The sequence below is a fragment of the Neophocaena asiaeorientalis genome, unplaced genomic scaffold (genome assembly GCF_003031525.2).
Source record: "Neophocaena asiaeorientalis asiaeorientalis breed wild unplaced genomic scaffold, Neophocaena_asiaeorientalis_V1.1 scaffold135, whole genome shotgun sequence".
Classification (NCBI taxonomy): domain Eukaryota; kingdom Metazoa; phylum Chordata; class Mammalia; order Artiodactyla; family Phocoenidae; genus Neophocaena; species Neophocaena asiaeorientalis.
This window is the reverse complement of record NW_020175190.1, coordinates 833,780-852,634: the sequence shown is the minus strand read 5'-3', so window position 1 is coordinate 852,634 and position 18,855 is coordinate 833,780. Positions and strand designations below refer to the sequence as shown.

General features: G+C 34.3%; 1 protein-coding gene across 3 annotated transcripts in view; it reads left to right on the top strand.

Moving 5' to 3' along the window:
- Positions 1–18,855, top strand: part of RAVER2 (ribonucleoprotein, PTB binding 2) — a 104,071-nt gene that overhangs the window by 48,589 nt on the left and 36,627 nt on the right. Inside the window, exons 6-9 of one of the 3 annotated variants that reach the window (XM_024764751.1) lie at positions 8,486–8,571; positions 10,282–10,347; positions 10,507–10,618; positions 12,550–12,818. In XM_024764751.1, the coding sequence (XP_024620519.1) occupies positions 8,486–8,571; positions 10,282–10,347; positions 10,507–10,618; positions 12,550–12,818 (533 nt within the window). Of the gene's footprint in view, positions 1–8,485; positions 8,572–10,242; positions 10,348–10,506; positions 10,619–12,549; positions 12,819–18,855 lie in introns of all 3 variants that reach the window. The other 2 variants (XM_024764750.1, XM_024764752.1) reach the window with 2 other exon arrangements.

Genomic DNA, 18,855 nt, shown 5'->3' with positions numbered 1-18,855 from the left:
TCGTCATAGATGACACAGTAGCACTGGATTGCATTCTGAACGGCTGTTGCAACCTTCGTGTACCATTCTACGTTCAGGTCCTGTGCCTCAAAACTAACTGCCTCCTCAAATAAAGAAAATCCCCTTGCCATTTCCTGCGTCATGAATCTCTTCGGTTCTTCAGTTACTTCTTCTTCCTCTTGTCTCTCTTCGTTCTTTCTCTGGGCCTCCAATTCCTGGCACTTCTTAGCAGTACCAGCTATATCACCACTGCTTTTACGCTTGCCTCCAGACATCCTGGGCTTGAAATAAAGATACTGTACTACTGTACTCTATACAGTACTGTACAGTAAAGTACACAAAAGCACAGCCACTTGTAGAGGGTGCACACAGGTGACAAGGTACGCCAGTCACGTAAACTAATTTACGTGATTGGACATGTGAACACACGTCTGCATCTTTGAAAGTTTGCAACTTGAAGGTTCGTATGTAGGGAACTTACTGTACTTATGATTACAGTTTTGTTATAAAAGATATAACTCAGAAATAGCCTAATCAAGAGACTTAGGGCTTCCAGACTGGAAGGTCCTGACTGCAGAGCTTTTACGCTCTTTCCCTATGGAATCAGAGCACATCTGCCTTGCAGCACACATGTGTATTAGCCAGAACTCCCTGCTGCAGTAACTTCAGTACCTAGAGTTTTTATTGGGGTTTTGCTATGTAGGCATGACTGACCATGTTATTGAACTCTATCTCCAGTCCCCCTCCTCTCCCTGGAAGTCAGGAGGTTAGGCTGATATCATATGGCTCAAAGCTCTAGTCCTCTAATCACATGGTAGGTCTTTCTGGTATGACCAGTCCCCATCCTGAAGCCATCTAAGGGCCCACACTGAGTCACCTCATTAGCATAACAAAGACACTCCTGTCACTGGGAAAATTCCAAGGATTTAGAGTTTTCCTTCCAGGAACCAAAGACAAAGACCAGTTAAATTCTTTATTATACCAACAGTGTTCATATTAAGTACTTCATATAATCATCAATTATCTCTGTAGGAAGTAGCTTTAGAGGTGTCCAGCTCAGCCTACTATGCAGTCAGATATCCCTTCTACAATTTTAATAGTATAGAGATATCCTTTGTATGTCTTGACTACTCAAAGCATAGAGCAGCTCATTATTTTCCAAAGCAGCTATTCCCTGGTTTAACAAATTTAATTACTAGGTTTTCCCTTATATTAGATGGTGATTTCTATGACTTTTAGCCACTTATTCTAGTTCTTCCTATGAGGAAACACAGAATAAATCTATTCCTTCTTCCATAAGAAAAGCCTTCTAATGTTGAAGACAGCTATCATGAAACCTTAGTCATCTTTGATTTTCTTTGTCTTCTGTTCTCCAGGCCAGTAGTCTCATTTTATTTATTTATTTTTTGACTATGCAACTCTATCAGTAAAGTATATTTTTAGTAGAGCCTCAATATATACAGTATATGTATCACTTATATGTCAATTACATGAATGTACCTTTGTCAATCCATATATTAAGAAATGATAAAGCTTAATATTTTTATATTTTAAGATGAAAGTAAATACAAATAACAGTTCTCTTTTTTAAGAACAATTTATTTTTTTATTGAAGTATAATTGATTTACAATGTGTTAGTTTCAGGTGTACAGCAAAGTGATTCATATATATATATATGTGTGTATATATTCTTTTCCAAATTCTTTTCCCTTATATGTTATGACAAAATATTGAGTATGGTTCTCTTTATACACCTCTTCTATTCTCTTTGTAAACTATAGCTCTGTATTTGACTTTATATAACATGTCATAGTATACGCTCTCTAGAGCATCCCCCGCCCAAGTTGTCCTCTTGTAAAGATACCTAGGTTGTCTGGGTTGCCCTGAAATACGGTGTACACAGACATGAATTTATCCTATAGATGGGTTCTAATCAGCACAGAATGCAGTGGGATTTCCTTCCTATGATCATTATATTCCTATTAATGCAGTCCAAGTTTGTATCAGAGTTTAAAGAAGTATATTATACTCTTGTGTCTCTTAGAAAGTATAGTTCACACCTGGACTATCTTTAGTAACTTCTCCCCCAAATTATTTTTGTCTCATCTAAGATATGTATTCTCCACTCTGCTTTTCTACTCAGGTTGGTGTATGACCATATGAGGTTAGGCTTTTTTATTTTAGTGCTACTTTCACTGTTTTAAGAAAGATATATCATTATTACACTGATAGCTTTTTCTTTGTTTGGAATGGCCAGTGAAGAGGGTTAAATACCTTACCTGAACACATGCAAAGAGACAGTGTATGGAAAGTTTCTTGGTGTTCAGGAAAGACAAGCTCTGGTTAATCAATAAATTTCATTTGTTTTTCCTTTACTATGTTTTTTTTTTTGTTTTTTTTTTACTATATCTTAACTATATCCCTTACTATATCCTGAGCTCTTCACAGAAGCCTCTGAACAAAGTAATTACAAAGGATCATAATTCCCTGTAATTTGTTTATATTATATGATACATATATACACAAGTGTGCCATATTTTACTGTGCTTCACAGATGCTATGTGTTTTTTTTACAAATTGAAGGTTTGTGGCAACACTGCTTTTGTCAGATGATGGTTAGCATTTTTAGCATTTTAAATTGAGGTATACACATTGTTTTCTAGACATAATGCTATTGCACACTTAATAAACTACAGTATAGCATAAACATAACTTTTACATGCACCAGGAAACTAAAATAATTGTGTGACTTGCTTTATTGTAATAATCACTTTATTGGAGTGTCCTGGAAGCAAACCTGAAGTATGCCTGTATGATATATTTGTATTTAAACCCTTGCCCAAACTTCTCTCTCACTGTATCATTTTTTCAAGTAACTGACACATATCTAGTTGTTTATTGCCTTCTCTTCCACTAGACTAGAGGCGGCTCCATAATGGCAAAGATTTATCTGTTTGGTTCATCTCAGGCATCTAGGACAGAACTGCTATTTATAGTGAAAAGTACTTAAATATTGTTTACTGATTAAACTCCTTCCTTAACCTGTCTGTTGCACAACTTATACATACCTTGTTATATATGATCTAGTCTGTAAACTTTTAACTACTTTTCTGGTCTGCCTTCTTTTCTGTCTGATCTAATCTGTGCACGACCGTCAGGTCGATTTTCCTCCTACACCTACTTTATGTTACTTGAAGCGTACTGATCTTTTCTCTCCAATCCAGACCTTGTAAATAACCTAAAAAAATACAGTATAGTGTAAATATTGTACATTTCTTTCTCTCTGTCCTTGTGTGTGTGTCTGTTTTAAAGTTTAACTAGTATATAATTACTTAGAATCTAAATTGTATGTTTAACAGCTTTCTTGAGGTATAACTGTGGCACATTCATCTGCACATATTTAAATTGTACAAATTGGTAAGATTTAACACGTGCATAACCCATGAAACTACCGCCATAATCCAAATAATGAGCATATTCATTACTCAAAACTTTCCTTTTGTCTCTTTGTAACCCCTCCCCCCATCCCCAGGAAACTACTAATTTGCTTTCTGTCACTATAGTTTGTATTTTCTAGAAATTTATATAAATGGAGTCACACAGTATGTACCGTATGGCTTCTTTCTCTCGGCTTATTATTTTGAGATTCATCCATGTTGCTGCGTGTATCAATAGTTTTTTTTTGTTTTTAATGCTGAGTAGTATTCAGTTCTACAATTTCCATTTTCATTGATTTGTTGAACATTGGGTTATTTCCTGTTCGGGGTCATTACAGATATACTTGCTGTGAAGATTTGCTCTTAATCTTTATGTAGACTTACGCTTTCATTTCTCTTGGATAAAGACATAGTTGTGGAATGGCTGGGTCATATGGTGGATGTATGTTTAAGTTGTAAGACACTCTTCCAACTGTTTTCTAATGTGGTTGAACCATTTTACATTCTCACCATCAGTGTCCAGGGCTCTAGTTCGTTCAGTATCCTCACCAACATTTGATATGTTGATCCTTTAATTTTAGTCTTTCTATTTGGTTTATAGTGCTATCTCATTGTGGTTTTAATTTGAATATCCCTTTTGACAAATGATTTTGAACATCTTTTAATGTACTAATTTGCCATCTTTATACCTTCTTTGTTAATATATCTTTTAAGATATTTTGTACATTTTAAAATTAGGTTGCTTATCTTCTTATTAAGTTGTTAGGGTTTTTTATCCTAGATACAAGTCCTTTATTGGATATATGGGTTTGCAGCCACTCTGTAGGTTGTTGTCCTTTTATTTTCTTAACAATATCTTTTGAAGAGCAAAATTTTTTATTTTGACAATGTCCAGTTTATTATTTTTTGTTTTATAATTCATACTTCTTGTGTCATATTTAAGAAATCTTTGCCAAATTCGAGGTCACAAAGATGTTCTTATATGTTTTCTTCAAGAAGTTTTATAATTTTACCTCTTAAGTTTAGGTTGATGAATGATTTCAAGTTAATTGTTATTTATGATACGAGGTAAAGGTCCAGGTTAATTTTTTTTTTACAGTTGTTCCAGCATCATTTGTTAAAAAAGATTATCCTTTTTCATTGAATTTCTTGACACTTTTTTCAAAAGTCAATTGACCATCTATATATGGCTCTATCTCTGGACTCTCTGTTTCTATTCCATTGATCTAAATGTCTGCCTTTATATCAATACTACATTGTCTTGATTATATACAGTTTTATAATAAGTCCTGAAATCAGTTAGTGTAAGTCCTTCAACTCTGTTCTTTTTCTCTTTGTTTTGCCTATCCTAGGTCCTTTGTATTTGCATATAAATTTTAGAGTCAGCTGTCAATTTCTATGAAAAACGTCTGCTGGAAATTTGATTGGAATTGTGTTGAATCTGTATGCTGATCTGTGCAGAACTGACAACAGTTTGCCCTAAGTGCGGTATATCTCTCCATTTATTTAGGTCTTCTTTAATTTCTCCCAGCAATATTTTGTCGTTTTCAGGGTATAAATCTTACACATATTTTTTCAGATTTATCCATAGCATTTCATGTTCCTTGATACTATTTTTTTATTGCAGTAATTTTCTGAGGCAGAATTCAGAGTCAGTAATTCAGTGGCATTTGGTACATTCACAATGTTGTGGAATCACCAACTCTGCCTACTTTCAAACATTTTCATTATCTCAAAATAAAATCCAGACCCATGAAACAGTGACTTCCCATTTCCTCCTCTGTCCAGGCCCTGGCAACAACCAATCTGCTTTCTGTCTTTACACTTCTGCTTAGTCTGCATGTTTCATATAAACAGAAGTCGTTATGTGACTTTTGGTGTCTGGCTTCTTTCACTTAGCATGATGTTTTTGAGTACTGTAATATGTATCAGTACTTCATTCCTTTTTTTGGCTGAGTAATATTCCATCGTATGTACATCACACTGATGGACATTTGAGTTGTTTTCACTTTTCGACTCTTGTGAAGAGTGTTGCTGTGAATATTCATGTACAAGCATTTTAACATTTGTTTTCAGTTCTTTTGGGCTTATATTCCTAGAACTAGAATTGGTGGGTCATATGGTTATTCTATGTTTAACTTGTTAAGGAGCTGCCAAGCTGTTTTCCACAGTGGCTGCACCATTTTACATTCCCAAAGCAATGTATGAGGGTTCCAATTTCTCCATAACTTTATAGACTCTTGTTACTTTCTGGGTTTTTAAAATTATTATTAATTTTAGCCATCCAAGTAGGAATCAACTGGCAACTCATCATGGTTTTGATTTGAATTTCCCTAATGACTAATTATGTTGAGCATCTTTTCTTGTGCTTGTTGTCTATTTTTGTGTCTTCTTTTGGAGAAATGCTTAATCAAGTTCTTTGCCCATTTTTGAACAGGGTTGTGTGTCTTTTTGTTGCTGAGTTCTTTATATATTCTTGATACTATTTTAAATAGTATTACTTTTTAAATTTCAATTTCCTACTGCTTGTTGCTAGCATATACAAGTACAATTGATTTTGTCTATTTATCTTGTATCTTGCAGTCTTGCTTTCTATTTCTATCAATAGTAGGTATTGCCCTTAGGAGTTTCTGTATAGGCAGTCATGTCATCTACAAATAAACACAGTTTTACTTCTTCCTTTACAATATGTATACCTTTTATTTTATTTTCTTGCTTTATTGCAGTTGATAGAAATTCCTGAAAAATTTGTGCATTGAACTGATGAGAGTGGACATCCTTGCCTTGTTCCTGATCTTACAGAGAAAACATTCATTCTTTTATTATTAAGCATTATGTTAGCTATAGTTTTTTATTCACAGATTTTCTTTTTCAAGCTGGGAAATTTTTCTTCTATTTTTATATTGCTGAGATATTTTATCATGGTAATTGCTGGGATTTATATAATGCTTTTCTCCATTTATTGATATCATCAATGTGGCTTTTTTATTTCTGGTCTGTTATCATGATGAATTATATTGATTGATTTTTGAATGTTAAACCAATCTTTCACTCCTACAGTAAGCCACACCTGGTCATGACATACTATAATCCTTTTTTTTTTTTTGACTATGAACATCAGTTTTCTTTTCTTTTTTTTTAAGACTGTTTTCTTATACAGCAGGTTCTTATGAGTTATCTATTTTATATATATTAGTGTATATATGCCAATCCCAATCTCCCAATTCGTCCCACCACCACCTCCACTACCCCCACTGCTCTGCTTTCCCCCCTTGGTGTCCATATGTTTGCTCTCCACGTCTGTGTCTCTATTTCTGCCTTGCAAATCAGTTTTTTTTTTTTTTAACATCTTTACTGGAGTATAATTGCTTTACAATGGTGTGTTAGTTTCTGCTTTATAACAAAGTGAATCAGCTATACAGATACATACATCTCCATATCTCCTCCCTCTTGCTTCTCTCTCCCACCCTCCCTATCCCACCCCTCTAGGTGGTCACAAAGCACTGAGCTGATCTCCCTATGCTATGCAGCTACTTCCCACTAGCTATCTATTTTACATTTGGTAGTATATATAAGTCCATGCCACTCTGTCACTTCGTTTCAGCTTTATAATCCTTTGTATATAAATTTTAGGTTGACAGTGTTGTTCAAGTCTCCTATATCCTTACTGGTTTTCAGTCCACTTATGCTATCAATTATTGAGGGGAGCAAGAGTCTCAGTGGGAGACCTAGCCAAAATCTAAGGGTAAGGGCAGTTAGATGTGAGACTGTGGACATTTTCAGAATGTATTAATTCTGGTTGTTGTTTTAAACTGGGAAATACGATATTCACTAAAAGCTGTGAAAAAATATTTTAATGTTTTATAACAAAATACAGTGACTGTCTGAAAAATGAGAGGAAGTGGTATTGAAATCTCTAACCATAATTGTAGATTTGTCTACTTTTCCTTTTAGTTCTAGAAGTTTTTGCTTCATATATTTTGAAGCTTTGTTATTTGGTCCACAGACATTTAAGATTGTTGCATCCTAATGGATGAATTGACCCCTTAATCATTATGAAATGACGATCTTTACCCCTCTTTCCTAATAAACAGTATTTTCCTTTATAAGCAACTTATCCTAATGATCTAATCTTCCCATCATCTATCATCGAAACTGGTTCATTCTAAAGAAAGTGCTTTCTAATGGTCAGTTTTCCAAAGATGTAATGGATTGTCTCCGCAAGTAACAAAAAATTGGAACAAAGTTTTTAAAGCATGAATGAACTTGTAGCAGTGTTATGTATAAATTTCAAATACGTTTGATCATTGGATTACGTGCTTTTTGAAGTACTTTCTAAGCCTGACCTTCTATGATTCTAATTAGCTGTATATTATGACAATTTACATCTAATAATTAGATGAATTGCTTCATATATTTTCTATCTCATGTTTCTTTTTGTCTGTATATTGTATGTTCTTAAAATATCTCTTCTGATATGTACTCTGGTATTTGTACTCTTAGACAAACTTGATAAAGAGTATGGTTATCATTTATTCCTTTTATCAACTATATACAGTATCGTTGCTTCTGTAGGTTTTTTTATGAAATATCTTTAAATGTACATATTCTCTTCTTAATTGGATTATAAGCTTTAACGACAAGGATTGTATATTGTCCTTCCCCTCCCACCTGACCCACTGCCAGAATACCCAAAAAAAACTAACAAAAATACTGAGCAAATAACATGGGTTCAATTAGTATTATACTTATTAAAAGGTGGAATTAGTTTTCTTGCATTAAGTGCCAGAGAAGAGAAAGGCTAGGTTTGGTGTTTTTCCGTTAAGACAGAAGGTGTTGGAATTTAAAATCAAATTCTAGAGTTGAATCACAAGGAAAGGAGCCTGTCACTTTTTGTACAATGACAAGGTCAGTATATCATTGAACTTCCACTACATATGTTAAAAGTTTAAAGGAATATTCATTTACCCTTTTTGGAGTTGGTTTTATTTATTTTTGAATTCCATAGATATCATAAAGTTAAATTTTTACTTTTATTTTCTTAAAGCAGTCCTTGGAACACCTCACAGCTTGCCACATCTGATGAATCCATCCATCTCCCCTGCATTTTTACATTTGAATAAAGCACATCAGGTATATAAATAGCATTGAGTACTGAAGCATCGAACATTTGGAGTGAATATTTTGTTTGTTCTTTACACTTAAAGTTCTCAAGGAGTCAAATGAGTATTTTGTTTCCAAATAAAATTCTTGGTAATAAGTGTACCTACCTAAAAACAGAACTTAATAAGGAAATCAGATCAAATTAAGGTAATCAAAGCATCATAGTTTATATATTTATTGGTTCCTATTTGTAGGGCATTAAGAAGGGAAGAGGAATATTTTGTGGTATATTTTTCTAGAAATAACTCAGTAGCTCAAAACAAGTTTTATGTGGTCTTAACTCAAAAAAGTATTTACAAAAAGAAAAATAAATAATATTCTTAAAATTTAATCAGTGTTATAGAAATAATTTATATATTTATGAGAGTAAAAATTTTTTTTCTTACCTTTTTCAGATAAGTATTTTAAACTATGTTTGTGTACATAGATATCCGTAATATTGGAGATAAATATTACCTACTAATTTCAGGTACTGTTTAAGGCTATATCTATATAGAAGCCTAATTACAAATCGAACCTAACACATGATAAATGGGTTGTTATAGGTTGAATGAATGAATGTCTGTTCCTAAACGCAGCTTTTTAAGGAAAAGGCTTATTTATTTTTCATTCTTAGAATCTAACATATGACCTGTACATTTTTCATTCATTTACTCAACATATTTTATTGAAAATCTAACATGTACTAGACACTCTGCTAGCCATTGAGGCTATAGCATTGAACAGAATATTCACAGTCCTTATCCTTATAGAATTTCAACAAATAGAGAGAACAAGCATTAAACAGTTAATTACAATAAGGTTTAAAGTGATATGGGAGGGGAGACCAGAGTATTGACAATATTCCCTTTACTTTAAAATAAAGACCAACTGCTTAATTTCGCCTTGAGGGCCTGTCTAAGCTGGCCTCTCCTGCCTCTCATATGCCTTAGGTGTCACTGTCCCAGCTCTGGTGAACTGCTTGTGGTCCGTGAAGGGCTTTCTTCTCTTCTCCTTAGGTCTTAGCTCCTGCTGTTCTTCTACCTGGAATACTTCCCACCGCAGCACCACCTTGTTCCCCCAGACTTCACCTAGTTATTTCTCCACAGCCTTCAGATCTCTGTGCAAGAGTTAGTTCCTCAGGGAAACCTTCCTTGAATTTACCAATCTAAATCAAGTTCCACCACTATTTGTTTCCATAGCTCCTTGTATTTTTCCTTCATACACTCATTGCCATTTTTAATTGTATGTTTTTATAATTAATTAATGTCTCCCCTCCTCAGGGGACTATAAGATCCATGAGGGCAGACCGTATTGTAGCACAGTGCCTGGCACATAGAAGTGCTCAATAAATATTTGTTGAATGATTAAATGAATAAATAAATCATTGAATGATAGTGACATCAAAGCCAGAAAGGGGTGAGGGGAGGGGAGGAAAGATGGAAGAAAAGAAGGAAGGGATATGGAATTAGTTTCATGACTGTATGGTCACATCTTGTGTATTACTGAAAGAATTAATTAGTGTTGCCGGTAATTAGAAAGTAGAATATTACGAAGCTGTTGCTTTTGCTCAGATCAACTCAGGAATTGAACTTTACAATGAATTACACAACAAGTAGCTCTTCAAAATTAAACTAACTTAATGTTTTATCATTTTCACAGAGCTCACTTATGGGTAATACTTCTAATTTATTTCTTCAGAATCTTTCTCATGTACCACTGGCACAGCAACAATTAATGAAGTTTGAGAATATTCATACTAATAATGTAAGTGTGGAATTATTTTTTTTCATTTGAAATGAGTTCATTCCTTTTCTATAATCAGGCTGTTGGTCAGATGGTTAATGAATTTTCACATGTGTAGCTTTTTTATTAGGTTATGTCTTGCTGCCATGAGCAAAAGTCTTTTCTTCTCTTCTTTTGCAGAAACCAGGCTTACTTGGAGAACCCCCAGCTATGGTGCTTCAAGCTGCAGTAGGGATAGGGTCACCGCTTCCATTGAAAACAGAGTTGGGCCATCTTGGAGAAGCACATAAAAGTAAATTATGTGTATTTGCTGAGACGTCAGTAGACAGTCAGATTTGAGATTTAAAGATAGTGTACCTGTATTCTACTTTTATTTACAGGAAGGTCAGATTTGAGTTTTATTCAATCATTTAAAATTTCAAGAGCCCTCTTGGCTTTTCTGTTTTTAATATTAGAATACTATTGGTAGTTATTTATTGATGGACTTGCTTCTATGCCAAGATAAGACTTTCTCTGTTGGATGTGCTTTAATATTTGATGAAGGTTCACGGCAGCATGAGGCAGAGACATAGATCTATTTGAGACTGACATGCTGCCCACTGGGCTGACAGCACATTACATAGGGATCCATTTAATTTTTGCCTGGATAAGAAACCCTTAGCTTTATTAAGAAATATCTGGTAATGATAAATGTAAAGTTTGATTGTTTATTTGTATTATTTCTAAAATGTGAGCTCCAAATTAGTAGTAAAAAAAAAAGTGTATTATGTGCTTCTAAAATATAACAAATTTAAACAGAACAATTATTTTTCTTTTCAGAATAATAGCATGGTAGTATACCAGGATGTCTTATGTGATTTTGAAAGGCACTTTCAATTTGAAGTTTAACTGAAATTTGTTTGAAGTGAGCATGCTGAGGGGAAAAAAGAGAAAGTCCACCAGTGATAAAAAAGAAATAAAACCAAGTCAGTTAAAATGGGTAACATATTTAGCCTCTTGTACATAAAACCAAGTCAAATGGTCAAATAATCAATTCAGACTATTGGAATTGACTGGGCAAAAGTTAAACCAGTAGACAGCTATAGAAATTTTTATAGTGTGATAGAGTCTGTCCTAAAAATTAAATATTGTATGCCTAAAAGCCTATACAGATATTTATATATAATTTGTGTTGGATTAAATAACTAGCCATTTGCCTTAGCACTGCTGCTTTAAGAACACTGAAAATTCAAAGTGTCCAAATAAATATATTGCTAAAAGATAGAACTGAGAATCTGTCTCTAAATAGTTAGTACTAAAAATAATTTAAGAAATTTGTTTAGTGAATTTGTAAAATATAACTTGGATTTAATTAAGAGAGTTGTCAAAACTAGCTCTTTTCATTTAGTTTTGACCTATAGAGTTTTAAAAAATGGAGTGGTTCAGGATTTTCCTATTAAAATTTTATTTCTTCCAGAATTTCTTGTTACTCCCTGTAAATAAAAATGTAAAACTTTAATGTGTTAAACTTTCATTTGGTGCTTAGCTACTCATACATATTGATGTTTTTTTAAACCAGTGGTGTGCTGGTGTTTAAAAACCAGCTCTCTGGGTTAAAAAAAAAGTCTTGATTTGTAACATTCGTGGATTTCTGTGTGTAAACAGTCCAACCATGGCTGATTTCAGGTTACCCATGCAAAGACGTTGAACTCAAGATCTGGGAAGAGATAGCACAGTTGACTCTTACGAGCTGGTGCAACCTGGCTGACTAAATGTATTGTTGGGTTTAATGTAACTTTATTAATTTTTGAGTGTCAGAGACTGTTTTTAAACTGAAGGCTTAGTTAATTATCCCCTTCAAATATGAAAGCAGGCAAATTACAATGACTGGGCTTAAAAAAAAAGGCACTGATATAACTTAAGTGCCAAAAAGTATATAAATTTTGCTCTCACCTTCTAAAATGTACAATTAAAACTTGGAACTAAAAAATATAATATCCTTGAGATTATCCTGGAAGTTGTGGAAAATAGGAAAAGCATGATTACTATTAGAGGTTTTTGTTTTTCCATACAGGAGGCTGCTAATTTATAACCTTTAACCTCACCTTTTGTATTTTAACTATTCTCTAATAGGTAAAAAAATAGGTTTCTGCACATTCTGCCCGTAACTTGACAAAATCAAAAGGACTATTGTGAATAAGCCTCATCTAACCAAAACCTTTTTGCATTTGTGGTTCACGACAGCATCTAATCTGATTCCACCGCAAACAACTATAACAGCTGGCATGGGCATGTTACCATTCCTTCCAAATCAGCACATTGCCGGACAAGCTGGGCCAGGGCACGGGAACACTCAGGAGAAACAGCCAGCCTTGGTGGGGATGGCAGAAGGAAATTTCTCAGGGTCACAGGCTTATCTTCAGAGCTTTCCAAACCTTACTGCTGGAGGCTTGCTCACGGGACATCATAAACAACAACAAAGTCAGCCAAAAGGCCTGGAGATAAGTTCAGGGGTAAGAAAACTGTGTGTGTGTGTGTGTGTGTGTGTGTGTGTGTGTGTGTGTGTGAGTGTGTGTGTGTGTGAGTGTGTGCATGCATGCATACACATACATATAAATGCACACGTGTATATACATGAAGTATATATGTGTATACTACATTATGTATATACTACAAAGGAATATATATATATACTTTTTAAACTATATCTTAAATGAAATTATTCGAGAGTAATCTAATTTTTGGTTATTTTACAGGTGGTATAATTTATGAAGTATCAAGCAATCTTAACTATTTTTGAATTTCAAAGGAAGTTGATAATATACTTAAAGTATATAAATATGGATTATAAACTAGATAATTCCTATAATGTCAATGACATGAAGGCTTTTTCATACTGTACATTTACTTCTCAAAAGAGAAGAAAATATTGGACTCTAAAAAAAACCAAAACCTGTCATTATAAACAAACAAAAATCCATCCTTTGATAAGTTATGCCAAATGATGTTTGGGATTCTGCTTAATTACTTGCCAGTTTGTCTGTAAATAAAATAATTTCACTTTTATAAAATGTTTTTAAAATCTGTTATTATAAAATATTTAAATATGAATTCTTTATTCCTATAAACATTTGCTTTTCTAAAAACTTTTAGATATGCATATATAAATATAAATATAAAGGAATATAAGTTCAAAATTTTGTAGTTTGGAAAAGTGTAGTAGTACCATTAATACTTATCCAATTATATAATGATATTATTTATAAGGATTTCTTAGTAAATAATCATGCTGTTCTTTAAAATGTACTAATTTTTTCTAAAATGTATATTCTGTAGCTAATTAAGTATTATTTTAATATTTAAAGGTAGAATAAATTCTGTTTTATCTGAAAAATTTCAAAGCCAGTTATTAATCTCTGGTCTGTTCAAAAGAATCTAATCTTGGTTTTAATTCTTGGTTTTTACCCCAAATTTTATTGGTTTATAAACCACTGATATTTGTAAATGTTATAATTGGTAGGTAGAATAAAGTACATTTAATTTTTTTTACTTGTACCCTAGAATACCCTTTGGATTAGAAGTGGCATGTGAGGAAACAATTCTTGTAGTTGGCTATATTCAAATATCAAAATAATAATATTGACTTTGTAAGAGGTTTTGGTGTCACCTAGTCATGGCAGGAGGTATGGATAGAATGCCTATAATTATACATTGAGGAAGCTAAGGTGGTTCTTCATAGAATGAATTTTTTTTTTTTCATAGAATGAATTTTAAAAATTTATCTGCAGGGTTAATTGCTTAAGTTATTGAGGGAAGTTAAATAAAACTCATATATGAATAGTCTATCTTTTTGCACAGACTTTTTAATTCATTGAAAGCACTAAGGTCTTTAGAAAAACTGGACTTGAGGTGATTCACATAATGGGCAAATGAGAGTGTATCTGGAAGAAGACAGGTGAAGTGGGGAAGGGCCTGGAAAACAAGTCCCGTGAAGAAGAATTGAAGGAAATAGATACATGGAACTTGGCAAGGGTTGACCAGCTGACATTTAATTTGACGTTAAAAAGAAACAAATTTACAGACTAGTCTAGTCACATGGTATTTTATGTTTCTCTAGTGGGCAGAATTAGTCTGATAAGTACGACACAATAAAGCAGATTTAGGCTTAATATAACAAAGAACAGTTGAAGTTTTCAAAGAAAGAAAAAGTTTGACACTTTCACAAAGATGTGAATGTCATATCACTGAAAATGATTATGCTGACCCCAGGTGAACATCTGTACAGATTGTTGTAGAAGTGATTCTTCTTTCCTGACAATAGGGGCTTGGGCCAGGTAACCTCGAAGTATGTTTTCCAAGTATGTAGCAAGATTTTGGACTTTGTTAAACAGTTGGTTAAACTCGGCTGTAGATTTTTAGACCTGCATCTTTAATATTATGTTGACAAGTGATTCTTTTTTATTTATTTATTTATTTATTTTTTTTCTTTTTTTTTTTTCTAACCATCTTTATTGGGGTATAATTGCTTTACAATGGTGTGTTAGTTTCTGCTTTATAACAAAGTGAATCAGCTATACATATATATATGTTCCCATATGTCTTCCCTCTTGCGTCTCCCTCCCTCCCACTCTCCCTATCCCACCCTTCCAGGCTGTCACAAAGCACCGAGCTAATATCCCTGTGCCTTGCGGCTGCTTCCCCCCAGCTATCTACCTTACTACGTTTGTTAGTGTGTATATGTCCATGACTCTCTCTCGCCCTGTCAAAACTCACCCTTCCCCCTCCCCATATCCTCAAGTCCGTTCTCCAGTAGGTCTGCGTCTTTATTCCTGTCTTACCCCTAGGTTCTTCATGACATTTTTTTCCCTTAAATTCCATATATATGTGTTAGCATACGGTATTTGTCTTTTTCTTTCTGACTTACTTCACTCTGTATGACAGACTCTAGGTCTATCCATCTCATTACAAATAGCTCAATTTCATTTCTTTTTAAGGCTGAGTAATATTCCATTGTGTATATGTGCCACATCTTCTTTATCCATTCATCCGATGATGGGCGCTTAGGTTGTTTCCATCTCCGGGCTATTGTAAATAGAGCTGCAATGAACATTTTGGTACATGACTCTTTTTGAATTTTGGTTTTCTCAGGGTATATGCCCAGTAGTGGGATTGCTGGGTCATATGGTAATTCTATTTGTAGTTTTTTAAGGAACCTCCATACTGTTCTCCATAGTGCTGAACCAATTCACATTCCCACCAGCAGTGCAAGAGTGTCCCCTTTTCTCCACACCCTCTCCAGCATTTATTGTTTCTAGATTTTTTGATGATGGCCATTCTGACTGGTGTGAGATGATATCTCATTGTAGTTTTGATTTGCATTTCTCTAATGATTAATGATGTTGAGCATTCTTTCATGTGTTTGTTGGCATTCTGTATATCTTCTTTGGAGAAATGTCTGTTTAGGTCTTCTGCCCATTTTTGGATGGGGTTGTTTGTTTTTTTGTTATTGAGCTGCATGTGCTGCTTGTAAATTTTGGAGATTAATCCTTTGTCAGTTGCTTCATTTGCAAATGTTTTCTCCCATTCTGAGGGTTGTCTTTTGGTCTTGATTATGGTTTCCTTTGCTGTGCAAAAGCTTTGAAGTTTCATTAGGTCCCATTTGTTTATTTTTGTTTTTATTTCCATTACTCTAGGAGGTGGGTCAGAAAGGATCTTGCTGTGATTTATGTCATAGAGTGTTCTTCCTATGTTTTCCTCTAAGAGTTTGATAGTTTCTGGACAAGTGATTCTTGATTCTGTCTTTTTGTCAGAATCACCACTGGAGTTAAAAAAAAAAAAAAAAAAAAAAAAGATGGAGAGGGTTGGACTCTAACTTCCTCAGCCCTGAGAATCTGATTCAGAGAGATAGGGGTGAGATCTGAATTTTAAGTGTACAACTCAGTGGCATTAAGTACATTCACATTGTTTTGCAACTATCACTACTCTCCATCTCCAGAACTTTTTCATCATCCCATATTGCAGCTCTGTACCCATTCAACAACTCTCCATTTTCCCTGCTCCCCAGCCTCCAGTAGACACTGTTTACTTTCTGTCTTAGAATTTGACTATTCTAGGTACCCAAAGTAAGTGGAATGGTACAATTTTTGTCCTTTGTGTCTGACTTATTTCCATCACCATAGTGTCTTCAAGGGTCATCCATGTTATAGCATGTATTGGAATTTCCTTTTTTAAAGGCTGAATAATATTCTATTGTATTTATAGACTACATTAAAAAAATTCTTTTATTTATTTATTTTTGGCTGTGTTGGGTCTTTGTTGCTGCCCACAGGCTTTCTCTAGTTGCGGCGAGTGGTGGCTACTCTTCGTTGCGGTGTGCGGGCTTCTCATTGCAGTGGCTTCTCTTGTTGCGGAGCATGGGCTCTAGATGCACGGGCTTCAGTAGTTGTGGCACACGGGCTCAGTAGTTGTGGCTCACAGGCTCTAGAGCGCAGGCTCAGTAGTTGTGGCACACTGGCTTAGTTGCTCTGTGGCATGTGGGATCTTCCCGGACCAGGGCTCAAACCCGTGTCCCCTGCATTGGCAGATGGATTCTTAACCACTGCACCACCAGGGAAGTACCTAGACTACATTTTCTTTTTCCGTTTGTCCATTGATGAACATTTGGGTTGTTTCCATCTTTGGGCTCTCGTGAAAAATGCTGTTATATACAAATATCTGTTAGAGTCCCTGTTATCAGTTCTTTGGGGTACTTACCCAGAAGTGGAATAACGGAATCATATGGTACATCTATATCTTATTTTCTGAGGAACTGCCATTCTATTTTCCACAGCAGCTGTACCATTTTTCATTTCCACCAGCAAAGCACGGGGGTTCCAATTTCGCCACATCCTCACCAACATCGTTTCTCATTGTGGTTTTGGATTTGTATTTCCCCAATGATTAGTGATGTTAAGAACCTCTTCATATGCCTATTGGTCACCTGTATATCTTCTTTGCAAAAATGTCTATTCAGATTCTTTGCTGTTTTTTAATTGGGTTATTTGTTTTCTTTGCTATTGAGTCATATGAGTTCCTGAATGTATTTTGGATATTAACCCCTTCTCAGATATATGGTTTGCAGATATGTTCTCCCATTCCATAAGATGCCTTTTAATTTTGTTGATTGTTTCCTTTGCTGTAGAGGAGCTCTTTAGATTAGTTTAGCTTTTTAGCACTTGCTTATTTTTGCTTTTGTTGTCTATGCTCTTGGTGTCATATCCAAAAAATGATTGCTAAGACCAATGTCAAGTAGCTTTTCCCCTATATTCTAGTTTTATGGTTTCAGGTCTTATATTTAAGTCTTTAATCCAGTTTGAATAAATATTTGTGTGTGGTGTAAGATCAGGATCCAGTCTCATTTTTTTCCATATGGACATACAGTTTTCCCAACACCCATTTATTAAAGAGAGTGTCCTTTACCCATTGTGTATTCTTGGCACCCTTTTCAAATACTAGTTGACCACATATATATGGCTTTATTTTGGGGCTCTATTCTTTTCATAGGTCAGTGTGTCTGTTTTTATGCAAGTACCATACTGTTTTGATGACTATGGCTTTGTAATATAGTTTGGAACCAGGAAGTGTGATGCCTCCGCTTTGAACTTTTTCTCAAGGTTGCTTTAGCTATTCAGGATCTTTTGTGGTTCCACATAAATTTTAGGATTGTTCGTTCTATTTCTGTGAAAAGTGCCATTGAAATCTTGATAGGGATTGCATTGAATCTGTAGATCGCTTTGGGCAATGTGGACATTTTAACAATATTAATTCTTCTAATCCATGAACCCAGGATATCTTTCCAGTTATTTGTGTAATTTTTGATTTCTTTTATCAATGTCATATAATTTTCAGTATACAGTTCTGTCACCTCCTTGGCTAAATTTATTCCTAATGGCTAAATTTATTCCTAAGTATTTTAGTCTCTTTGATAGTATTATAACTGGGATTGTTTTCTTAATTTCTTTTTTAATAGTTCATTGTTAGTATATAGAAATGCAACAGATGCAAACAGAGATCATTCAATTTCTTCCTTTTTGATTTAGATGCCTTTTATTTCTTTTTTCTTGCCAAATTGCTCTGGCTAGGACTTCCAATACTATGTTGAATAAAAGTGGTGAGAGTGGGCATCCTTGTCCTTTTCCTGATCTTAGAGGAAAAGCTATGATGTTAGCTGTGGGCATGTCCTTTATATATGGCTTTTATTATATTGAGGTATATAGATTTCCTCTATACCCAGTTTGTTGAGAGTTTTGATCATGGAATGATGTTGAATTTTGTCCAAGGTGTTTTTTGCATCTATTGAGACAGTCATATGGTTTTATCCTTTATTCTGTTAATGTGGTGTATCACATTTATTGATTGGCCTGTGTTGAACCACCCTTGCATCCCAGGGATAAATCCCACTTGATCACAGAGTACAATCCTTTTAATGTGTTGTCAAGTTCAGGTTGCCAGTATTTCATTTAGGGCTGCTAGTATTCTGTCAAGGATTTTTTTTTTTTTTTTTTTTTTTTG